Source organism: Leptopilina boulardi, unplaced genomic scaffold, assembly GCF_019393585.1.
Source record: "Leptopilina boulardi isolate dan_hultmark-lab unplaced genomic scaffold, ZJU_Lbou_2.1 LbouV2_154, whole genome shotgun sequence".
NCBI classification, from domain to species: domain Eukaryota; kingdom Metazoa; phylum Arthropoda; class Insecta; order Hymenoptera; family Figitidae; genus Leptopilina; species Leptopilina boulardi.
The window spans coordinates 349,785-377,248 of record NW_026137701.1 but is presented as its reverse complement, the minus strand read 5'-3'; the positions used below and the strand labels follow the sequence as shown (position 1 = coordinate 377,248).

The 27,464-nt window shown below is 26.2% G+C and overlaps 1 protein-coding gene and 1 long non-coding RNA gene across 6 annotated transcripts in view; one reads left to right on the top strand and one right to left on the bottom strand.

Annotated features, from left to right (window-relative positions):
* LOC127276830 (uncharacterized) overlaps positions 1–27,464 on the bottom strand; it is an 89,729-nt gene that overhangs the window by 35,240 nt on the left and 27,025 nt on the right. The window lies entirely within an intron of this gene.
* The window catches only part of LOC127276826 (acetylcholinesterase-like), a 105,387-nt gene that overhangs the window by 60,290 nt on the left and 17,633 nt on the right, over positions 1–27,464 (top strand). For all 5 annotated transcript variants that reach the window (XM_051297492.1, XM_051297491.1, XM_051297490.1 and 2 more), the window contains 3 exons: positions 4,836–5,471; positions 8,053–8,214; positions 9,277–9,452. In XM_051297492.1, coding sequence (XP_051153449.1) covers positions 4,836–5,471; positions 8,053–8,214; positions 9,277–9,452 — 974 coding nt within the window. The remainder of the gene's footprint in view (positions 1–4,835; positions 5,472–8,052; positions 8,215–9,276; positions 9,453–27,464) is intronic.

The window sequence follows — 27,464 nt, the reverse complement described above, 5'->3', positions numbered from 1 at the left end:
AAATATCAGTTATAATTTGTAGATGTACTGAAAATATCAATTTTTTTTATTAATTATATAATAATAAAATGCTTGGTCTGTCCTTCTGTCCTAACTTAAAATTGGTATTTTCTGATTTCACGTGTTTTTTAAATTGTAATTTTATGACGTGTCAAATTTTGACAATTCTTTTTCTCGTTTTTGCCAAAATTGTATAATTGTGTTTCGAAATTTCGGAATTAGTTCAATTCCATTCACGAAGCTGAAGTACACAACGTTTATCAACGAAATTTTTATTTAAAGTTATATATTGACCCTAAATTAGATATATTTATTGTAGGCGGAATATTTAAAGCATTTTTTAGATAAATATTCCCCCTATGTTAAATATGAGCCGCAGGATATTATAATTAAAATTTATACAGCGGTATTCGTTAGACCCTGGTACCTTAAAGATCAATTTTTAAAAATAAATTTTTAAAAATTACTATATATCTTGTAGGAAATTTTCTGGCGCATCTTTATTCTCATCATAAATTTTTTTTTTTTTTGTAACAGTTTTTGAGAATAAAGCAAAAATCTAAATTTTTCATAAAATCACTTTTAATTAAAATTTTTATTAACCTTAATAATAATTTTTCATTTTTTAATTAGAAAAAAAGTTATTAATTCCTCTGAATAAAATGTTTATTGATACACAATAAAGATTACTGTAAAGTTTTATTTTAATACATTTTTTTTTTTATTATCAATGAACATTTTATTCAAAGGAAGTTTATCCTCAGAGAAAATTCACTAGATAAACGAAGCTTTTGAATAATATTATAAGCCTTGCAGCACTGAACAACAAAAGATTAATAATTTTTTTAAAATTAAAAATGAATTATTATTAGGGATCATTCAAAGGATAGTTTAAACTATAAATCTTGTAAATTGTATGTAAAAGTATTCAGAACTTTACATTTTATAACGAATGAAAATGAAAATTTTAATTAAAAGTGATGTTTAGAAAAATTTAGTTTTTTGAATTTTTTTGTTACAAATACAAAAAAATTTATGAACAGAAAAAAGATGCGCCAGGAAATTTCGTACAAGATAGTAATTTAAAAAAAAAAAATGTTTTTGTTGATAAATGTTGCGTACTTCAGCTTCGTTTCAATTCTATTAAATATTAATTATATAAAAACATATAATTTTCATTATTATCATTTAATATGTAATAATTTTCTAATAAATTTAAATTATTATTAATAATATTAATTTTAATTTTTTTATAACAAACAATTACATACTCAATTTGGCGCGCTTGCGCGCGTTTAACTTTGCTAGTTTTAAATATTTCTTTTTAATATAATTTAGAAACCTATTAAATACAAGTTAAAACCACTCATCTAAAGTTCAAAATAATAATAATAATAATATTAATAAATATTATAATATTAAAAATAAATTTAAATTTTTTGAACTCATGAATATTTTTTCAAACTCTTTAGATATGTAGTTCAAATTTCCAGTGAATCGAATTTATATTTAAAGAAAATTTATAAAGTCAAATTAATATTAAACTGGGATTTTCAAGTTGTAGAATTTTTATTCAAACAAAGTTTTATTTGACAGAATTTCTTGTTAACAGAATTTTTAATGGCAAATTTAAAATTTAATTTCAGTTACACTCATTGAATTTTCATTTAACAAAATTTGTTTTCAATCAAATTTAATATTAATCAAAAATTTTATTTAACTGAATTTTTAATTAACAAAATTTTAAAATTTGAACAAATTAAAATTCGCTATGAAATAGAAATTCTATCTATCTTTAAAGTACCCACGTTTAAATGTGCTTAACAATTTTTGGTCCTTGGTATTCAAATTTAAAAAAAAAATTTAATATCAAATTCTAATGATAAGAATTAATTGTTAAAATTTTATATTGAACAATTTCAAAAATTTAACGGCAAGGTACAAATGTTGTATAACAAAAATTATTTAACAGAATTCCTATTGAATAAAATTTTTAAATGCCAGAATTTTCATTTCATTTTTTTCTAAAATTCTTAAAAATGCCAAATTGTGATCTTACAAATCTTTCTTTTGTCCGAATAAATATCAAGCAAAAATATTGCGGCTCTAATTTTAAAATTAATCAATTAAAAATTATTTAGAACAATTGGGTGTGATTAAATTTTAAATTTGCATCGATATCTTTCTGTCGTTTATTTATTCGCGAAGAAATAAAAGTTTTGTCATAAGTGAAAATTTAGTGTTTAAAGATTATACTATCAAATGATAATTCGTGTAAATAAAAATTCAAAATAATCAAATAATCATATAATTCAAAATTCAAACAAATAGATTTTTTAAAATCATGTTTATAAATTCTTACAAATTAAGAGTTTGAATTGATTGAACATCGAAGGTCAAACGTTTGATAAATTCGGAAATATGTTAAATTGCGAACGTGAAAATGATCACGTAGCCTTTTTTCTTTCTACGCAAAGTTTAAAATCGAATAAAACTCAAACAATAACCTTGAACTGAAAATGAACTGGTTTTTTTTTGGAAACTTTTTGTTTATAAATAAACTTAAAATGAGTTAAAGAAGTTGTATCATTTTTGCTACTTCTCAAAATGACTATTGTACGTGAATCATTTTGAGAACAAATTTTTTTTTGTATTTTAGGAAATAACTATGGATTTTCTGAGAATTATTATTGAATCTTTTTTTTTCTTCCATTAAATAAAAAATCGTTATAAACAAATTTTTAATTTAAAAATTGACATTTTCATGAATTAATAAATATTTTATAATGTACGTTAATTGAGACAATGCAAAATTCCGTTAGTTGTCCAAACAAAATATTGTTCAATTGCATCTTTAATGCAATCGGAGTTTATTTTTAATAAAATCGAACTTTATTTTGATTAAATTTTATATTTTTCTTGATTTTTTAATTATACATAGCTTCCATTTTATTTTATTTTAATAGTAAAATATAACTTATTTTTTTAATTAAAGAATTTTAATAAATATAATTCAGATAAGGGTCCAGATCGAAGAACTTGTTATAACTTTTTATAACTCAAAATCGATGACCTCTGAAACAAAAAAAAAGTTTCGAATTTTATAGTTTTCTGTAAAGAATAAGTGAAAATACCTGCCAGAAAAATGATATTCAAAACTTTGTGATTTTTAATTAACGAGTCAAAAAATTTATTTAAAAAAAAAAATTACATATTTGGGAAAACGTTTAAAATAGAATTACTGACGCATGTTGAATTTTCATCAAATATGTATTTTTTGACAAAATATTAGGGCCAGTCCACTGACTTTCGTCTAATAGTGGTTGCGATCAAATTTTTAAAAAATCTAGTTTTAATATATGTAAAACTCGATGATTTCCTGAGTTCATTAACCATAATATTATGGTAAAAATTTTATTTTCTTTAAAAATATTAAATATCAAAAGTAGGAGGTTCACAATGTGATTTTGTAACCTTAAATTTTTCAATTTTTTTAAAAACGCTATTATTAAAAAACTATTAAAAATTAGATGTTGGAACTCACGAAAAACATAAATCACTTTATTCTGCACAGAGGAACAAAAGAATTATTGCAAAAATTTATTATTTTTGGATGATATACGATTTTAAAAAAAATTTTATTTAAATATTCTCAAGATTTGAGAGATTTGAGATTTCTTACGAAGGTGTTTTGCCTCGTTTTGGAGATATTAATTTTCAAAATTTTTTATTTAAAAAGGTTAATTAAAAGACTTGAAGTTAACTGACCAATTTCAAATCGCTACATTTTATTATATTTTTATAAAAAATGGAGCAGTTTGAATTTGGTTAGTTAACTTCAAGTCTTTTAATTAACCTTTTTAAATAAAAAATTTTGAAAATTAATATCTCCAAAACGAGGCAAAACACCTTCGTAAGATTTTAATAGAAGGTAAAGAATATTATAAAAAATCTTTGTACAAAACCTCAATTTTTTCGGGGCACCGACAAAAAAGTTATAAGTAAATAAAAATCTTGAGAATATTTAAATAAAATTTTTTTTAAAATCGTATATCATCCAAAAATAATAAATTTATGCAATAATTCTTTCGTTCCTCTGTGCAGAATAAAGTGATTTATGTTTTTGGTGAGTTCCAACATCTAATTTTTAATAGTTTTTTAATATGAGCGTTTTTAAAAAAATTGAAAAATTTAAGGTTACAAAATCACATTGTGAACCTCCTACTTTTGATATTTAATATTTTTAAAGGGAATAAAATTTTTACCATAATAGTGTGCACTTTTAAAATTATATAAAATATATGTACAATTGATTAATCTGCAGCATACTGCCTTTAAACAATTAAAACTCACGACATATGAATTACGTTCACGATTACGACCGGTTACATCGCCCAAGCGAATCTTTCTGAAAACTCTACTCCTAATTTTCTCATTCGATTCCCTCGCTTTTCATTTCGTTTCGCTCGCTTTTCACTGACTTGCGCATAATTAAATAGGAAACACGATTTTCTGTTTCAATAAAAATAAAATTTCTAACAAATTACATAATGTTAAAATTGCAATGAGTACATTTTTATTTATGTACTTTTTAATTATAAACTGCAACATTTGCAATGAAATACAAAGAGCATTTATAGTCAACAAATAATTAATAATAAAGTAAAAAATGATTATCAGCATATTTTTATGTTAAGATTTTGAATTGTTAAAGTTATACAAATTTTGAAACAAATTTTCTGCAAAAATTAGAAAATTTATAGTGCGATAGTTTTGCATGAATATATATATATATATTTAATTTTGTGTGTGTATGTAAAAATTTGTATGTCCAGGCAATTATTCAGTCAGGCAATAATGCAGTCGGGTTCGCCAACCGCTCCATGGGCGATAATATCCCGTGAGGAGTCGAAAATCCGAGGTATCCGATTAGCGGAAGCAGTTGGTTGTCCGCATGATGAAAATGCACTTCAAGAAGCTATTGATTGTCTCCTCTTAAAAGATCCAGTTGAATTGGTCAATAGTGAATGGGGCACTTTAGGTATTTGTGAATTTCCCTTTGTTCCTGTAATTGATGGTTCCTTTCTCGATGAAACACCACAACGTTCCTTATTAACGGAATCATTTAAGAAGGCTAATATTTTAATGGGCTCAAATACCGAAGAAGGATTCTACTTTATTATTTATTATTTAACGGAATTATTTCGCATTGATGGCACTGAAGATGTGAAAGTATCCAGGGACGAATTCATTAAAGCAGTCACGGAATTAAATCCCTATGTTAATCAAATTGCACGTACCGCCATTGTTTATGAGTATACAAATTGGGTTAATCCCGATGATCCTGATGACAATCGGAATGCTCTAGATAAAATTGTTGGCGATTATCAGTTTACGTGTAATGTTAACGAATTCGCTGGCAGATACGCTGAAACGGGCAACACTGTTTATATGTATTATTACAAGCACAGGTGAGAAATTTTTTAATTCTTTTGTTGAAAATAGTCTTAATTTTGAGAGAAACTAGTGCGATTCCAGGTGAGATTTTGACTTTTTCGGAGTAGGTTAACCGATTGCAATGAAACTTTGGAATTTTGTTATATATAGTAAGACTAATCTTTAACGTAAATTGCAGCTTAAAATATTTGTTAGTTTACGAGATTTGCAATAATAACAAAAAATTTTAAACTGCTATATCTTCCGTTCTAATAATCGGATTAAGGTCTACTTTTTTTTAAAATGTCAAGGAAAATGAAAGGAATAAATCTCTTTCAAAACAATTTTTTATAATTTTACAACTAAAAAAATTATTAAATAATAATTGAATAAATTTCACGCGACAATCTAAAATTCAATCACTTAAACGCTAAAATGATCTTACCTGTGTTTTCTTTAATGTTCCAAAGGAATCCAATTGTAAATGCAAGTTTAACTTTGTTAATTTTAATAATTTACGAGTATAAACAATTGCGATTTCTGCTAGTTGACGTGCAGACGACATTGCGCACGCAGCATTCTCACGTAGCCAATTTAGTCCACGAATCACGTTAGCTGGTTACAGGAGAATGCTGCGTGCGCAATGTCGTCTGCACGTCAACTAGCAGAAATCGCAATTGTTTATACTCGTAAATTATAAAAAATAAACAAAGTTAAACTTGCATTTACAATTGGATTCCTTTGGAACATTAAAGAAAACACAGGTAAGATCATTTTAGCGTTTAAGTGATTGAATTTTAGATTGTCGCGTGAAATTTATTCAATTATTATTTAATAATTTTTTTAGTTGTAAAATTATAAAAAATTGTTCTGAAAGAGATTTATTCCTCTCATTTTCCTTGACATTTTAAAAAAAAGTAGACCTCAATCCGATTATTAGAACGGAAGATATAGCAGTTTAAAATTTTTTGTTATTATTGCAAATCTCGTAAACTAACAAATATTTTAAGCTGAAATTTACATTAAAGATTAGTCTTACTAAATATAACAAAATTCCAAAGTTTCATTGCAGTCGGTTAACCTACTCCGAAAAAGTCAAAATCTCACCTGGAATCGCACACTATTTTTATTTGTATTATTTTATTCGATTTCGTGAAATATTTCAATAATATATGAGGCATTTCATTTGAAAACGATCAGTCATGACTTAGATTTTTTTCATATTTTGTTTTTTTTGTATTATTTGGGGACTTAAATAAGTGTGCAAAATTTTAATTAAAAATCTTAAGTTTTTTTCAAGTTATTTACATTAACAAATTTAAGATACTTTTTTTTCTTTTCATTATAACTATTTCTTTTTTTGTACAGAAAAGTGTTTTAAATGTTTTTTCTTCAAAAATTATTGAATTTTAAGAAAATGATTTTTATTTTTTATAATTTTTACATTATTTATTTTAAAAAAAATAATTTTTTATTAATGTTTAAATCTGTTATCGGTCTAATTTCCATCTAAAAAAATCATGAATATTGTTCAATATTATACAAATTACATATTAAAATTTGGTGAATGCATTATTTAATTATTTATACTCCACCGCCCGCAGTCCTAGAAAGACCATAAATGGGCAACTACAAAAAAAATTTACATTTATTCTATAATATGTAAGTAATTATTTAAACATTTTATAAAATCACTTACCGAAGAGCAAAATAAATCAAGATTTGGTTGAATATTAATAAAAAAAATCATTTAAATGGTAACACGCAAAATAAATAGGAGAAATTTTACCAAATTCTCTATGCAAACATGGCAAAGCAAATGGCATTTCATTATGAGAGTTGATTCTAGGCACTCTTAATGGTAAACTATATAATATATCTGGAGCGTAGATTTGGGAAGACAAAATTTTAAAAATAAACAAACAAGCATAGAAAATTAAATAATTATTATACTTTTCAAATTGAGGAATAGCAATAAAAGAAGAAAATTCAATTTTCGATCTAATTATGTTTTGTTCTCGAGAAAAAAGTTTTTGATATTTACCGTGCACGGCTCTAGCATGAGATCTAACCCAAGCGCTGACCGATGTGACCGCTAGAGTTATGCACGGTAAATTATATAATATTGAACAATATTCATGATTTTTTTTTAGAACGAAATTAGCCCGATAACAGGTTTAAACATTAATAAAAAAATTTTTTTTTAAATAAGTAATGTAAAAATTATAAAATATTAAAAATAAAAATCATTTTCTTAAAATTCAATACTTTTTGAAGAAAAAACATTTAAAACACTTTTCTGTACAAAGAAAAATGAAATAGTTATAATGAAAAGATAAAAAATTATCTTAAATTTGTTAATGTAAATAACTTGAAAATAACTTAAGATTTTTAATTAAAATTTTTGCACACTTATTTAAGTCCCCAAACAATACAAAAAAACAAAATATTTAAAAAAATCTAAGTCATGACTGATCGTTTTCAAATGAAATGCCTCATATAATAAAAAAAATTCTTGAGACAAAAGATAATTTCTTGTTAGTATTTATGGTGGTTTTTTTTTGTCATGACAGAAAATTGATGTTGTTTGTAGAGTAATCAGTAATTATTTTGTAGATCGAAAAATAACCCTTGGCCAAGATGGACGGGTGTCATGCACGCTGATGAAATTAATTATATTTTTGGAGAGCCACTCGATCCCTCCAAAGAATACACCCAGGAAGAGAAACGCTTGTCACAGAGAATGATGAAGTACTGGGCAAACTTTGCGAAAACAGGGTAAGCACTAGATACTTATATTCGACGAATAATTGATTTATTAATTGTCCTCAAACTACTTTATTGTCCCAGATAGCACACTATATTATATTCCAATTGAACTTTTCTAGAATATTTCAGTGGAAAATTTGAATATTCCGCTGAAATTTTCTTGAAAGAATAAATATTTCTAAATTACTTGTTGAGAATATTTTTGATAATACTCATAAATATTCAAAGATTATTTCTAATCAATATTCTAAAAATCATTCCCCTTGAATACTTTTAAATTATTAATTAATTATTTTTATTATCCATTATAATATTCCAAAAACATTTTTATTTGAATTTTATATCAAAAATATTTGAAACAAATATTTTTTCTGTATAATTTTTAATTTAAATTGATATTTATACTATTAATGAATAAAATGATTATATTCATGAATGTTTATTTTAAAATTCGTGAAAATAGGAATTTTGTGAGATGCAAAATATTCAATAGACATCATGTTTATTCAATGTAAATTTTATCGCACACATGTGAAATATGCAGATGTTAGCTGTAAAACCCCGTTCGTCAATTGTGAAGAGTTACTTCAGTTTTCATGAATTCATCTACAAAGGAGTATTTTGTATACTCTGAAGAATGCTAGTTTGTGATTTTCATTTCATTGAAAATTTAATAAGAAAATTGAGAAGAAAATTATATATACTATATTAGCCATTAGCATTCGAATTATTAATTTTGTTGTAAAATTTATTAATTTTTAATTAAATAATTTTTTTAGTAAATAAAAAAATAAAATAAATTATGTAATAAATAATTATACAATTAAAGCAAACAAAATAGTAATTGAAAAAACGTATTTCAAAATGAAATTTACGGTAAAATCCCATTTTATATATGCTTTGAGTACCTAACTTTTAAATATTATTGTATTTAAAAAAAAATACGCATATTTTTTTTCAATTTGGAACAAATTTTGTAGATCAAAGCAAATATTTACCAATGTAATTTTTTAATTACAATATATATTTTTTTATAAATGTTAATTAAAGATTGTATATTTTATTTTTAAGAAATCCAAATGAGGGTGACAGTGCATCTTGGACTGATGTATTTTGGCCTCAACATACTGCTGCTAAAAAGGATTATTTAACACTCGATATCAACTCAACAGAAATTGGTTATGGTCCTAGAGCAAAACAGTGTGCTTTTTGGAAAAAATATATTCCCCAATTGGTCGCCACCACAGGTGAGTAAATTATTAATTTATAATGTTAACATTTTAATTTTAACTAGTAAATTCTATATATCATCTATTTATATTTATATATAATATATTTCTCTCAGAGCTAAATAAATATTTGTTTTAAATTTCTCTGGGTTTAGAAATTACGAATATATTGCATTAAATATAATTATCTTAAAATAAGTACGAATATTGATATATTCGTAATTTTAGAATATATTTTTTATTACGATGTACAGGTGTTCGCGTTTATATTTTTGAATTTTGAATCTAAAGAATTAAAAAAAAAAAGTATATATATATATGAACAAAAATATTATATATTTTTGAAAACCTTGACCTTTCACATCAGTAACCTTAATTGAGAGTAGACGCTCCGTACTCCACCCACTTCTGAATTGTCTCAAATGACACCTGTTGAATTGAAAGTGCACTTTATTACATATAGATTCCATAAAAAACAATAAAAGCCTTGTTCTTTTGATTTTCGAATTGGACACTTTTTTTCCCCTATAATAAACGAATGTTAATCTTTTAATGGAAAATAATTTTTGAGAAACATAATTGAAACAAATATGAGAGCTTTCTTTCGGAAATAATTTCTTGTTTTTCATTTTTATTAATTTAAAATTATTTAAATTTATTAAATAAATTATTTATTTAAATTTTTAATAATAATATTTCGTCGAAATGTTAAAATAGAAAATAGTGTCTTCTTTTTTCCTCTTATAAATATTTCGTCATCTCTATAAAGGACTATTTTTACAGAGATCATTTTTTTTTAAAAAAAGGAAAAAAAAATAGTTTCCAGAGATTTATTTGAAAAATGTGTTTTTAATGTTTTATCGAAATGAAAACACGTTTGGGATATTAGGTGAAAAGCCGAGTACAAAGAATTTGGCACGAATTGACCAGTCAATTCTGATATAAAGAATAAGTCATAGCAGTAAATCGTAGCAGATTTGCACGAGGAAGGAAGAAACTTGTATACAGTAGAGAATACGTACCTCACTTTCTTTGTGAGGTTTTTTTTTTTCTTTCATATATATATTACGTACAAAGCCCTGAATTGTACACTCCGTACAATAAACACAATTTGAATCGACTTTTTTCGATATAAATGACACTGTACAAAAATCAATGTACCGAGTTAGTTTTGTACAAAAAAAAATCTGTACCAAGCCCAGGAACTCCAGCTCTGTACAAAAATGTCTGTTCACTCCGCGGAGTGTACAATTCCGGGCTCTGTACGTAACATATATGGGCAAATCCACAGAACCGGCCGATTTTTACTTATCAAGATGAAAATTTTCCAAATAGCAAGCACACCTTTTATTTATGGTTTACTTTCTTTAAAATATATTCAAGAACAATTATCTTCTTGCGTGATTCATTTTATTTTAATGCCGTTTGAGTTAAAAGCCAAAAACGAAAATATTATTTTTCTTCTGGAAATTATAATTAAAAATGGCATTTCTTTGTTTTTTTCTACATATTATTTGAAATATGTGCAAAACATTTTGAATAATAAAATACGATAAAATACAAATAATTAATTTTTTAATTATCAAAAATAAATTATTTATATTTTATCATATTTTATTATATATTTTATTTATTAGCATTTAATTTTTTATTTCTGTAAATTAAATTGTTTACTTACTAATTTTGATATTAACTATTTTAACCAACAAACTGACATTATTGACATCGATTTTGATATAACTTTGAAAATAAAACAAATGAAAGGATAATTCATTTTTCACGATTAACTAGTTAAATTTCGATAAATTTTTTTTATTTTTAATTTTTAGACGTTATAAATTGAAAATATAATTTGGCGTTTGCATACAAGAATTATAATAATGTCTTTATATAATCACACATGTTTTCAACTCATCATATTTTATCCTGTAGTTGTGCTACTGAAAAAAGGCTATGTTGAAAATGGTTCACGCTTAAACATAGAGTGATAATTTTTGGAATATTTTCTTTAATTCTGATTGCACTCTATTCTATGATACATACTCTTGTTCGTCTGTTCACAAGCAATAAGCTCCAATTTGAAAAATTCAAATCGAATAATCGCCGCAAAAGATATTTACAAAAATGTATAGACATTTCATTATTATAAAATAATGAGTAACGCTACTTTCAACGACTATCATTTCTTTTTATTTAAGAGCACATATTTTTTATTACTTTCAAAACATTCTTCAATAAGTAAACTATAATTCACCACAGTTTGGAATTGTTCGGATCTATGCCGAACAAGTTATACCTATAAGAATTAAAATTTATACCTGGAGTAACACCGTAAATTTCATTTTTTAAGTTACTTAATTCGATTTAATTTTTTATAAAAGACTAGAAGGTTCACATTTATTCAATTTTCTTATTTCAATAGGTTCTCAGAGATATTACAAAATGGTTGAAGTATGAAAATAATTAATATAATACTTCTAAAATAGAAAAATATATGAGTAACATGAAATCGGCCGGTTCTGTGGATTTGCCCATATATATATAAAATAGCATTCACTAGAAAAAGGCCGGATTGCCGAGATAAAGTAAAATAGATAGAGACAGGAAAAGAGAGACAAAAATAATGAGAAAAGAAAAAAGAGAAAGAAAGAAAGAAAAAAAGAGAGAACTTTCTTTATAGAAGAGAAAAGAGTCGCTGACTGACACAATAGATATTATTTTCTCGAGCGAGCGACGAATGCTGCTGGAATTTTTCGCTGCATTATCATTTTTATTCCAGCTCTTAGCTTTGCTTTCTCTCTACTGGGTGCCCAAAGAAATCTTTTTTTTCTCTCTCTCCCCTTTCTCTCCAACCCAAGCATCTCCAATGCCTTAGGCATACACTTTATACTTTATCCACCACCCCATTTTCTTCATCTTTACTGGCTGGGTGTCGTCTCTGTCTTATATATTCTACTTTTAAAATCCAACTTTCTCAAGGCGTGTGCCGCCTTTTCTTGTCCAACCAAGTTTAAACAGAAACTCGACCTTATCCACCTAAGTGCTTTTCCATCCTTTTAGATATTCCTTGTCAAAGGGAAAACAAAAAAAAAAAAAAAATTGACGTAATTTCCTTTAATGCAAAATGTGGATCTTCATTTCAACACTGTGTTTGAAATTCATAAATTTTTTTTTTTTTTTTTCAAAAGTGCGCTACTTTAATGTTTCTGAGATATACAATATTTTAAGAAATTCTTTATTTTTTTCTGAAAAATCCATAAAAAAAAAAATTAAAAAAATAATTGTGTACGTCTTAAATCGCTAGGTTAGAGTAAAAAAAGGAATTGTCGAAAATAAGTTTTTTTTAAAAAGAATTTAAGGTTGGTAATACTGCATATAATTAATAACATATAATTATTGTATTTAATAAATTTAAAAAAAAAATAATTTATATCTTCAAATCATTGATTTTTGATTTATAATCGTTAAACATTTTTTTAATTTATCAAATAAAATAATTAAATATATTTTTAAAAAAATGTAATTATTTTAAAAGATCAAAATATAAAATTTTATACGCAATATTGCCAATCTAGAATTCATTAAAAAAGAAATTTATTTTCAACGTGTTCTCTTTTTGAACGAAAATCCGATATGTCCTTATTTTTCTACTAATCCAGTGAAATGAATTTTACGAGAATTTGATGCGAAAAATTCAGATCTACAATAATTTAAATCAAATTGTCGTCGTTTAAATAAAAAATTTAAAAAATTGTTATTTATAAAACAAATAAATATATATAGTTATTTAGCTCTGAGACAAATATATAATTTTTTTAAATTCAAATATAAATTATTTTAATAAAAAATTTCTCTAGGGAAAAAAAGTTGAAATGAAAAAGGTTTAGATATCACGTTGACAAAATATAGTTTAGTAAAATTTTCACTTGAAATACTGCGATGGCTTATGTATTACAATAAGGAAATAATATATTATGAAAATTCAAAGTTTTTCATATATTAAAAGAAAAGAAAAGAAAAATTGCACGCGTGTTTCATTGTGGCACTTCATGCTTTAAATTTATATTTCATGCTCAAGATATACTGGCACACTTGTGTCTGACAGTCTCTTTGCAAGTGCCGTTATCACCTCAGGCCACTTTTTCCCGACAAATTTTTTTTTTCTACCTCCTTCACACAACTTTCGAGGGAAACGAGATTTTTCGTCTTCTCGTCTCAAGTCTCTCGGCGTGTCGAGTTAATTATTAACTTTTAGCAGCGTTTTCCATTCGAAAAATTGAAAATATATTAATTTAAAATTATGTATTACAATAATAAATTGTAATATATATATATATATATATATATATATATATATATATATATATATATATATATATATATATATATATATATATATATATATATAGACTATAGACTTCGCGCGCCAACCCCCCTGTTTTAATCATTTTTTTTAAATTTTCCATTGATCTTATTTTTCCAAATGAACCACCTATTTCAAAGAATTATTATTACAAATTCATTGAAATCTGAATAAATATTATTTAAATTAAAATTATTAAATTTTAATTAATAAATTAATTAAATTAATAATAAATAAATAATTAAATAAATTAAAATCGACATTAAGAAATTATTTTTAAAAATAATTTCAATGAAATTGCCTAAAAACCAATAAATTATTAAAAAGTCTTGAAACGAACATAACCTTTAAATTCAATTCATTTTTGGCGGAAACTCCACCTCCACTTGCGACTATATTGAAAGTCTTGAAATTTACATAACCTTAAAATTTATGACATTTTTGGCGGGAAATACAGAGAGAGATGAGGGAAGGGGGAAGGACTTACTGCTTTATTAGGGTCTTAAAACAAACATAACCTCAAAATTTAGGTCATTTCTGGCGGGGGAGGGGAGGGAACTTGCGGCTATATTCAGAGTCTTGAAACGAACATAACCTTAAAATTTAGGCCATTTTGGCGGAGGAGGGGAAATGAGAGGAGGGAGGGGGAATTGCGGCTATATTCGGAGCCTTGAAGCGAACATAACCTCAAAATTTAGGAGGGGGGACTCCCTCCTCCTAGGTCAAGAATTCTTGAAACAGCGGAGGCGGCGGCGATATCTTTTTGTAATATAGGAAGATATATATGTATATCTACCTATATTACAAAAAGATATCGCCGCCGCTGTTCCAAGACTCTGAATATAGCCGCAAGTCAAGAGAAGGTGGGTTGAAGAGAAGGGATGGGGACTTGCGGCTATATTCAGAGTCTTGAAACGATCTTAACCTCTAAATTTAGGGTGGGGGAGGAGGAAAGGAGAGTAGAGGGGAGGGGAGATTGCTATACTACGATGGAATTCGCTGTAGGGTCAACCGGGGTAAATCCGAACGCTTTTAGTAAGTTTCAACAATAACATAAGTTTTTTCTTTAAAAAAAAAATACTTCCGGTATTCTGGTGCATGAAGTTGTTACTTTACTTCCATAGAACAATTTTATGGGGTAGAAAAAATTTTTGATAAATTACAATCGCAGGAAACTTAGCGTTCGTATTTACCTCAATAATTTGCAACTTTCCTAAAATATGGGGGTAAATACGAACGCCACTGTATTTCAGAAAAATCTTAGGGAAAATAAATTTAAAGTATTGCAATTGTTAAACTTATATAAAAACTCAAAAAAAATACGATAATAAACCTATTATGTAATAATGCATCATATATAAATACAAAAATCAAACAGTTTAAAAATTAAAATGCATTACACAATTAAAACCTTCAATAACTTTATCAAATCATAACGGATTTTTGCAAAACTTGGTACAGAAAGTATTTTGGAGTGATTGAATGTAAATACAAAAATAAAAGTCAAATTTTTTAAATTCAAAATGGCGTACTTTCCTAAAACTTATTTTTAAAAATGATCAAACTTGCTAACCCTGAAACCCCCCGAGTAACAATTTTCGAGCGAATCCAATGAATTTTTTAATTCTCGTCCGCCATTTTGAATTTTGAAAAACTGACTTCAAATTGGTAATTAGCGACCCCAAAAACCGTAGAATACCAAATTTTATTAAGATCCTGAAAAACTTTTTTCAACAAACCATTTGGCAAAAAAATTGAAACACTCCTTCGAGAGAACAGAGATTAAGTTTCTGCTTATTAATTACTAACGAGGATACGTATAGAAAGAAAAACTTTTTTCTATGTACTTTTATAATGTTAAAATAATAGTGTAATCAAATAAAAACAATTTTGTGTGGCTTTGATGTAAAAAAAAATTATTAAAAATACCGTTCGGATTTACCCCAGTTTTCCAATTTTCTTGGGTAAATACGAACGGTCTGATATTATTACTAAAATTTTACAGAAGGCAGAAATCAAATATAGTTTCTGTTCTAGTATTCATAACAAACAATTATAAATAATAAAATGAATTTTTAGCTTCTTTTTCTTCAAATACGAGACAAAATACTGAAAGAGTGTCATCTTTGATTTTCAATCTTTTTTGCAATACTTGTTATCTTTGTTTATGCTGTTGCTAATTAACAAACAAAAAATGGGATAATACTTAGAATCTCTTCAAGAGGATCTGAGGTAAAAATTCTCATATCGAACTTATTTTTGAAAATTTTAATTAAGCTGAAATAATTAGCGTTGCCTACCATGCAATTCACGTACCGTTCAGAATTTGTCTTGAAAATTTTAGAGAATGGGGGTTGGCGCGCGCAGGGGGCATGGCCCCCTAGTATATATTTATATATCTTTTCCCCCCTCCCCCACACTAAATTTTAGAGGTTAAGATCGTTTCAAGACTCTGAATATAGCCGCAAGTCCCTCCCTCTCCTCCCTTCTCTTGACTTGCGGCTATATTCAGAGTCTCAACTCCTTCAAAAACTTTAATTTTTGGGGTTTTGTTCGTTTTAATCTATGATTCTGTCGTTCCACCTTGAGAATTGATGTTATATTAATTTTTAACCTATGTTTTGAGAGAAAGAGAGAGAGAGAGAGAGAGAGTATTTATAATTTTGACAGTTTACACAATGTCATTAAAAAAGAAAGTGCAATTAAGGTATAAACAAATATAAAGCGTTTGAAAAAAAGGAAGTGAAACAAGATTGTATAGCATTCACTGTATGTAATGTCCTATTGATTGAAATGCGAAAGAAAAGTTGAAAAGAGGATGCTTTGTTGGCTTTCCTTTTTATGGAATTGGAAGAACTCTGAAAGCAGATTAAAATCACGATGAAGCGCAGAGGAAAGGAGAATGTCAGGACTGAAAGAATTACTCTTATATCCGATTCACTGGTCCCTGCCAAACAGATTATACTTTGGCTGAAAGCCACTACTTTTCCAATCGTCAATACACTTCGATTAATAGATGCTTCATTCTAGTCAATGAAATAAATGTGAAACTTTATTTTTTATATAAACTATTTCTAAAAAAAAAAAAAAAATTGTCTTATATACCAACTGTCAGCTCGGGGCTATTCTGGTACACCAGGGACTATTATATAGTACACAGTTGTTTCTAATTTGTAAAGTATTAATTTCGAAATATTAAAATTTAACACTTCACTAGAATTATTGTATAGTATGCCATATTGTTAACGAAGTAAATATAATATTATTAGCAAATTCGATTTTCAAAATTAGAAAAAAAATTTATAAAGAAGAAAAAGTTTTGTTGAAAATTTGAAAGATTTGTAAAAATTTATTACAACTATAAAATTTCCGAAAGTCCAGTGACAAAAATATTTTGATCACATGAATAAGGTTAAAAATTAATTTTTTTTGAATTTTTATTTGAATGAATTTCATTTTATTTTTAACCCAATTTTTATATCTTTGAATTTATTGTTAATTAACATAAATTCAATTTAATCAAATTTCTATATATTACAGAATTAAACGAATTTTCATTTTACAGACTTTTTATTTCATCAAATTTGAATTTGATAGAATTATAATTTACTCGAATTTTCATTAAAAACAAAATTGGGATCCGCATCACTGTGATGCGCGAATTGATCAAGCTTCGTTAGCAGGTAGAATTTGAAATTTAATGGTTGATTTTTCAAAAACAATTATAATAATATAATTCTCTCTGCAGAAATAAAAAAAAAAGTTGAATTTTGCAACGTGTTTGATTTTTCTTTGACAGCTCGAAAAAACGAATGAGTTCGTTAATTTTAATGTAAACAAAACGTAATTTAAATTATTTTGAAAATATTTAATAATTATGAGATATTTCACGAACCTATATAATATCCTAAATCGATTATTCGAAAAAAACTGAAACTTGGGGAAATATTGTTGTCCTACCTGATGTGTAAAATATCACAAAAAAAATTTTTGACTTTTTTAAAATTTTGGGGAGATAGAAGGGGGGAGGTAATTTTATCAAAATTTTGGCAGGTATGTTTTTTGAAGATTTTTTTATGCTCTTTCCAATGGTGAATTTTGTTTTTTAAAATTTTTGAATTTTGACCTTGATTTTTTTTAATTAATTAATTAATTAGTTAATAATTAATAAAAACTGAACTCAAATAAAAATTATTTGATACAAATAAATATTTATTTGATAATGATCAAGTAACCAATTTTTTTTATCAAATACAAATTTTTTATCGCACTACTGTTATATAGCTTTAATTTATGGCAATCTTAACCGCAATCATATTGATAACTTTAATATTAATGGTAGATATTCAATAAAGAATTACAGGAACAAATGTAAAAAAAAGTTATTTTTTACGTCTTTTGTAGCAGGAAATTTATTTGAAATAATATGTATAACGGAAAATTGACCATTCAAGTTGCGTGTCTGACTAAACATATTTTATACTACTGAAAAGCCGCAGCAGATCGTTTTATAAGTAATAAATATCGAGTTTAGTCAGACGTATTTGATATATTGTGAGTTTAGTTGGTAATAATTTCATGAAGTAGTTGTTAATAATAAATTGATTAAAATGTTATTAATTTAAAAAAAAAATCAGGAAAAGAAGCAGGCACAAAGCGCCTACATCTAGGGTTTCGTGGCTTTTTAAATTCAGATCAAAAGTTATTTGTATATATAATAAATAATTTATAACTACAGTGGAAACTCTCTATAACGAAACTCTTTATAAGATAAAACTCTCCTTAACGTAAACATCTGTTCAAATTGGTTGGTTTGTATTTAAAGCTGTATATATACATACACTCTCTTTAACGAAGCAATCACTCACTATAACACAAGTACAATATCTCAAAACGAAAATTTTTTCTCCTAACTTTGTTTCATTTATTTACTTTGGTCTGCTGTTATTGCTGCCACATAGATTTTTATGGTAGGTAGATATATATATAAAAAGTATTTGTTACTGTGAAAAATTAATTTAGTCTCTGTTTGAGTTTTCTACAAGACGAATGTGACTAATTGTGCGTGGCTTGTAAAAAAGTTTTTCTATATACGAATAGGTTTCAGTAATTCATACATGGCAAAGCAGAAACACTCAATCTAAAATCACAGACTATTATAAATAATTTTTTTCATGATCACAAAAATTTGTTTTTTTCTTTAATTGTGTATATTTCTTTAAAATAAAAATTTAATATAAAATATTGTTATTTTTTTGCTCACTCGATGTAACGAAAACTCCCTATAACGAAACAAATTGCCCGGTCCCATGAAATTCGTAATAGAGAGTTTCCACTGTACATTATTTGTGAATATTGTTATATGGCTGCTATGGTAATGGTTGCTATGGAAACGGTTGCCATAGTAACCATACGAGTGTATTTAAAAAAAATATAACTTCCATAATTGTTATAAAATACAGAATAAGAATTACATACTTTCTTATTTCTCATAAAAATTTCAAAAAACAAGCAATCGAAAACTGATTTAAATAATTCTACAATTATGAATAATTTTCATTCATTTTTATAGTTTAATAAAAATCGTTATTAATATCACTTTAACCTTCGCTTGACAAGATGCCCACCCAGGGTGGGCCAGACAAATTGAAATTGCCATATCTTCTAAAGTTTTGCCTTAATTGAATCGCGATTTTAAGTCACTGAACAAAATCTTAAGAACTTTCAAAAAATGTAAAAACAAATTTTTAAAAAAAATTTCTTCTTGATTATTTATAACTTTTATCAATGTATGTACGGAGATAACCGGGATGATTCAGATATTTTTTTAATTCTATTTTACAAAAAGACTTGAAATCATGCAGACTTTTCACTGTGAGTGTTTTATGATGTCAAATAATAGATATAAAAAATATTATATTGCATTTTTCATTTGTTTAAACAATTTATTGTTATTATTTATTAACTTTCTTTGTACGGCACCTGGAAAGATGCCGTTTTTTTCTAATTTTGCAACTCATCAAGCCGAATATAATAAAAGATAGATTTGATGTAAAATTGTAAATTCAACAATTGTTTAAACAATTGATAAATTAGTAAATTTATGTCAAATCTGTCTGGCTATATTATATTCGGTTTGATAAATTGCAAAATTAGGAAAAAACTGCATCTTTCTAGGTACACTACAAGAAAGTAACAACAATAAATTGTTTAAACAATCGTTTGAATACTAAATTCATATAAAATCTTCATGTTTATTATGTTGAGCTTGTTAAGTTGCAAAATTAGAAAAAAATTGCAACTTTCTTGGAACATTATAAAGAAAGTTAATAAATAGCAACAATTATTTGTTTAAACAATTGGTTAAATAGTAAATTCATATAAAATCTTTGTGTTATTATGTTGTGCTTGTTAAGTTGCAAAATTAGAAAAAAATTGCAACTTTCTAGGAATATTATGAAGAATGTTAATAAATAGCAACAATTATTTGTTTAAACAATTTATAATAATAGTTGTTGCAAATTGAATTATATATTTTATTTTATTTATAACCTTTGAATTAATAACTACGAAGAAAAGGTAACAAATTTATAAAATTCTTCTACTGTCGTATGTATATTTGAAAAAGTTATAAATTATTAATAATAAATTGTTTAAACAAATAAAAAATCAACAAAACATTAATAAAATATATTATTTGGTAACATATAACAATTTTGGAAAAAAACTGAATGATTCTAAGTTTTTATTGCAATATACAAAGAAGAAAACATTTGGCCCACCCTGGGTGGGATCTTGTCAACCGTGTATATAAAAAGTATCCAGTCCGGCGAAGGTTAATGAAATTTAATTTTGTGTGAATTTAATAAATTAATTTATACATTTTTAATTTAAGAATTTGCAAATTTGTTATGATATACATATATGAATATTGACAGGTAATTTTATTAATTTCCTTTTGCTGCTCTACATCGAGATTAAATCTTCACTTTGCAATATTTTCCAGACATTAAATTCCTTTATAACAGAGGAGAATCGTAAAGACTCTCTTCCCCTTTTTCTCAGCAACGCTTAAAATCTCTCATTAAAATCTTTTATATACGGAAGATGTGAGCGGAATTCTGCGGATAAAATTTCAGGGCAAAGCTGTAAACCTCTTTAGGTTAAATCTTAAAAAGTGAATTTTCTCAATTTTCAGCCTTATAACATTCAATTTATAGCTCCATTTTAAAAGAGAGTAAACGAATGACCCAATGCGGTAGTTAGCAATAAACGCATGATATTGCATTTGCGGTTGTAAAAATGAATGTGAGAACGCGGTTTATTTCCGTCAAATTCTTATATTTTTTTGCCTGATTACAGCTGTATAAGTGTTATTGAAATTTTTTTTTGCGAATTTATTAATTATTTTTTATTGTGTTATATGTCAACCTAATATAGAATCCGCCATTTTTAATTTTTTAATTCTATTATAAAATTTCGATTCATAAACTCCTAAAAACCCCCGAGTAACATATTCTGATCGAATTGAATCAATATTTTAAAATTTTCCGCCATATTTGGTCGACATATTGAATCCGCCATTTTTAATTTTTTAATTCTGACATCAATTTAAAGTTTTCAGTGACCACTCTAGAAATTTAAAATGTTGCAGATGTTTCAACAAACAGAAAAATTTAACCTTTTGGGCATTTTCACAAGAACAATTGAAATTTTCATCTGTGCGTCACGGTGACTAAAGATATATATGCTGTATTTTTGTTAATTATTTTTTATAATATCAAAAAATCTTTTGGGACACGTTTCTATTTTCTTATCTTTCTCATTTTATTTTATAATAATTTAAAAATAAATTACAGACAAATTTAGTTCACGTGACGCAGAATGTTCGCCTTTTCAAAGAAATTCCCTTTTTATAAATTTTGAATGTTATTTTGAATTTTCGAAAACTAAATTTTGTAATCAGCATAATCCGAAGACGTGATATTATAAGAAATATCTTAAATGTGATTTTGAATGTGTCTTAAACGAAGACACAAGTTTTTGCAGTGTGGATAGTGTGCGCCCCAGGCGTAGTGCAACGTAATAGCAGAGGGAGAAATAAACGCTGTAGTAGAGAGAAAGAGAGAGAGAGACAGGATGAAATTGCGAAAAGCGAACGTCTATGTGAAATGGGAATGGGGTTTGTTGGGGATGATAAGGGAAGAAGGGGAGAGACGAGAGAGAAGAGAGAGAGGGGGGTTGCCGGGCGGTTGCTGACGTCAGAGAATAGATTGCCGGATCTATTGTTAAACGCGACTACCGGCTACTTGGCACCGACGTCATAACCCAGTTATCTCATGCAGCACGTAGCAACGGCCATTGGCACACGCCTTTAAATTCGGGCTCACCATTGGCTCAAATCTGCCTCGGACAGATCTTGATTGGTCTATGTGCCGCGCCACATCAACACCAGAAGTTATTGTCTGCAACGGAACTTTATATTATACATATTCCACTGAACATAATTTCAATGATCAATGAAAGGATATATGTTCCGCCGCAGGCGTCTGGGGCTCATTAAAAAATTAATTATCTCTCTCTCTCTTTCTCTGGTGCATATAATTAGAATCTGACTTTTCGGCTGAAAAACAATATCATATTTGTGGCCAGACTTGGAATGAAAAATCCCACAGTAAACTTGGTTGTATCTTTTTCTATTGCAACGTTTTGATGCACATAAGTTATATCAAAAAGAGATCGTTTTGTGTATCATTTTTAGAAATGATACACGAAACGGTCTCATTTTTTGATGCAAAAAATTTAATCAATTTATATCAATCATGGCCGAATTGAATCGACTCAAAATTAAACGAATTTTTTTCAGATATTTTGGTAATAGTACAATTGCGAAGACCATTTCACTATTTAATTTCAAAATGAAAATAACAGAAAATCAAAGACAATGTACAATTCGTTAATTAAAAAGTGACAGCTTATAAACATAACCTAAAATGCATGAGAAAAAATTTGTCGATAAAATCAATATAGCCGAGCTTTTTAGAAGGTAGATGGCAGCACTCATCTATTTTCTTTCTTTAAATTTTTTCTGAATCGTTTTTATAAAAAGCAAAACTGCCATCTACCTTTTAAAAAGCTCGGCTATATTGATTTTATCGACAAATTTTTTCTCATGCATTTTAGGTTATGTTTATAAGCTGTCACTTTTTAATTATCGAATTGCACATTGTCTTTGATTTTCTGTTATTTTCATTTTCAAATTAAATAGTGAAATGGTCTCCGCAATTGTACTATTACCAAAATATCTGAAAAAAATTCGTTTAATTTTGAGTCGATTCAATTCGGCTATGATTGATATAAATTGATTAATTTTTTTGCATCAAAAAATGAGACCGTTTCGTGTTCATTTCTAAAAATGATACACAAAACAATCTCTTTTTGATATAACTTATGTGCATCAAAACGTTGCAAAGATTTGATGCAATTTTTGGTCTCAATTTGATACTTTTAGGAAAACTGTGCCCTGGTTTCTGATTAGATGTAGAATTTCCTAAAATGAGTACAAAAATTTAGTGGTTGCAACAAAATCGTTCAGTTGAGCATGTATGGTTGTATCAGAACAATATTTCGGTTCACAGAAAATTAAAAGGCATTAAAATAAGCTGCAACGCTTATTATTTTAATCCAATTTTGCTTATTTTAATTCATTTTGGCATTCAAATAAGCAAAATTGGATTAAAATAATAAGCGTTGCAGCATATTTTAATACCTTATAATTTTCTGTGTTGGTATTACAAAGTGATTTGGTTGGCGCAACAAAACAGTATATTTATTTTCTATCTAAAGCCCAGTCAGGGCCTATATATATATATAGGCTATTAGCCTAAGAAAATAACATTGTTCGCATAGATTTCATTTCTGCACGTGCGAGTCTTTCAGTCAAGTGTCGAGGGTAACAATGGTTTAAGCATATATTCGAGCTATATTGGAATGATGGCGTTCAAGCTGAAATGCGTCATTTTCCAAGCGATGTGAGCCATTGTTAGAACGTGGCATAACGACCAAATGACTGTTAAACAGCTCCAACTCCCTTTTCAACAATATCGGATTGAATCCAAGTGTATATCCCAGATGCCCATGTTGAAAACATCCCTTCGAATATTTCGATAAGAAGTTTTTATATATGTATATTCACCAAAAACACGATATTTCAAGTTACTTAACTTGAATTGGATTATTTCAGATATTTTTCCTCATATATATATATATATATATATATATATATATATATATAAAATTGTCCTTTTAATGAATTTTATAAAGTACACCCTAAAAAAAGTAATTTTGATTCTAGCGAATTCCTCTTAATTTGATGCATATTTTCCTCTTAAATATTGTATCAAAAGTAATAGTCTTCACTTGAGAGGATTTTCCTCTCGCATATAATTTGACAATTATGGTTATAAACTGATAAAGAAAAGCTATTATTATGCACTAAATTAAATATCTTTAATTAAATATTAAATATAATTAATGATTTATAGTTACACAGAAAAAACCTGAATTCAAATTGAGTATAGTTTCTATACTCAATTTGATTCGCAACAAAAATGAAACTGGTTGTCTCATTTCGAGTTCTAAGGTAAAAGTATCAAAATGAAACAGGCAAGTTTCATTTTGAGAAAAAGAAAAATGGAAAAATATTGTGAAATAACGAATAATTTTGCACAAAAACATGAAATATAATAATTACAAAGAAGTAAATAACACGCTAGACTTAATATATTTGATTAAAAATTGCTTGTAATCGCGTAATAAAATAATAAAGGAAATATGTTTTTAGGTTAGAAAAATGAAAACATGTGTTTTGACAACAGGAACGGTACTGCAAACTTAAATAATAGCGGTAAATTTAAAAACTTATGAAATTAATTATTATCTACGTAAATAATAATAAATAATTTTTATTTAAAAACTTCTAAATATTCGTACTGGTCAAAATAATCTTTCTGGTGTTGTTGAAATATTAGAAACAATAATTGAAATACAAAATTACTCTGCTTATGATGCCAACTTAGAAATCTGAAATTCCAGCCAATATCATTTTGAATAACATGAAGTTTGTCCCATACTCATTTCGATACCCAAAAGAAAATGAGTTGCAACAAAAATGAGTCCAAGTTTTTTCTGTGTAATTACTTACATTAATTAATAGATTTGTTTATTTATTTAACTTTAATTCAATGTTTTTGACATCAGAACCTCAAAAAAATTGTCTTGTTTTATTATTAGTCACCAAAGAATAAAAATATTCTACATTCAAGTGGAATACTTTGGTTTTAAAAGGAAAAATTGAGAGGATATTAGAAGAGGATTTTTCCTCTAAATATGAGATTACTTTTTTCAGAGTGTAGAATTAATATTGTATCGAATTTTTTTTTGCTGAAGAATATTGTTTATTTATGGAAATTTTTAATTAATAGAATTTCTATGTAACCAAACTTTCATAATAAAAAATTTTGTGAGTTAATGGCAACCAAAGAACGATTTAAAATTTAATGTTAGATGATGTTCTGATCTGAAATTTTGAATTTATTAATTCTGATTTTTAAATTGGAATCAATGATCAAAAAAAAAAAAAAAAAAACTTTAAATATATGCAAAGTCATGAAACGCCATTCAGAAATGGTGCTTTGATGTTGCAAGGGTTTAATAGAAACTTCATATCTAACAGAATTTTTATTCAACAAAATTTCCATAAAACTGAATTATTTTTTAAATCAAATTTCTACTTATCCGAATATTTACCCAATAAAAATTTTTTTAGTAGTATTTTTATTTAACCAAATTTTTTAAATTAGAACAAAATTTTTATATAATAAATGAATTATCATTCATACATCCAGAGAAAAGATACATTTGTCTCAGAGCCAAATAAATTTTTATTTGTTTCAAATGAGTATTTATTTGTTGCAAATAAATTTTACGTGATTTAAATAAAAATTTTATTTATGACAAATAAAATTTTTATTTACGCCAAAGAAAAAAGATAATAGGCATTGAAACAAATCTTACATTTTTAACAATATTTATAAAATTAATCGCTATTTTTATTTTTAACAAAAAATTGAAATTTGGATTTTTTTTTCTGCTTGTTATAGTCGAATTCTTGATAAATGGGGCAATATTTCTTTTTGAAAAAATCTCTTCCTTTATTTGTTCTTATTTTAATTTGTATGAATTGTCATTTGTTGGAATTTTTAAAAATAACAGACTCTTCATTAGTCCCAATATAAAATACAAATAAATATCATAATTTAATTTTGTTGATTGAAATTTTATAATACAGTCAAGTTAAATATGGAAGAATAAATTATTATTCAGTAGTATTAATACTACTCGAATTTGTATAGGGGAAAATTTGCTTATAGTATATAAAATTATTATTTGAATTCCAATTTTCTGGTATATATATATATATTTATAAGAAAAGCTGAAGCTTTTAAGTTCATTAAGATATACGTGGTAGATAGTGAAAACTTTGAAACGACTTAACTTTAGTCCCGAAGATATTGAAAAAGCCCGAAGCAACGAAACAACGACCAAGTATATAAGTGACTTTTCAGGAAATTCGATTGAAATTGCTTCTCGACTGTGCAACTGTTACGAAAATTTAAGATAAAAGTCAACTCTCACTAATGGAGACAAGTTCTTTTTGTTCTACTTTTGTCGTTCTCTCTCATTCTCTCTTTTTCAAAACAACTATATAAAGTATATTTGCTTACAAATAAAATTTAATTAATTTATTATTAATTTATTATTAATTTAAATTAAATAAATTAAAATAATTTTTTATTTATTAAATTATTTTTATTTTATTAAGTAAATAAATAAAAAAAAATTTTAATTATAATTAATTCACTTAATTCTTAAATCAAATATTTGACATAATATATAAACCCTAAATATTTAAAAGAGTAATAATTTTTTTCTTTTACTTTTTATACAGAACTGTTATTGATTTGGTATTTAATCAATTTACAGCATGATTAACATGTTTGTCTATATAGATTTATCTTTCTTATATGAGATTTTTTTTTTAATTTGTTTTCTTGTAGATGAAAAAAGTTTATTCGTGAAATCATTAGAAGTTTTCCCTTCTGAGATATAGTTTTACGTAAAGAAAAAAAAAATTGTTACTCCGTTGGTGATGTAACAAGACTCCAGCCATAAGGGAAGATAACTCTACCCTCGTTAAATTCATTGACATAGGAAAAAGTTCGAGGAGAGCGACCCTCGATGAATTTAATGAGCAACAAACAAGGATGTTCAGAGGCAGTTCCCTGAAGCTTGTGTCCCAACCTCTTATAGAAAAGATTTCCTTCTTCCTGTAAAGGTACCCAACCTCTTGTCAAAAATCCAACTCCCCCCCCCCCTCTCTCTAATCCAAAAAATGGAATCATAATTAGAATAAAAGAAAATTCTATAGTTCCTGAGTTCTAATTAGTCAAAAAAAAAATATATATATTTATATATAATTATAATAAATTTGTCTAAAAAAAATTCTATCTAATTAATTTCTATCAAATGAAAAATCTAACAAATTCAATTTAGACATTATATTCATGAGTCTCATAAAAACTAGGTCAAATGGAAATTTTCTTTAA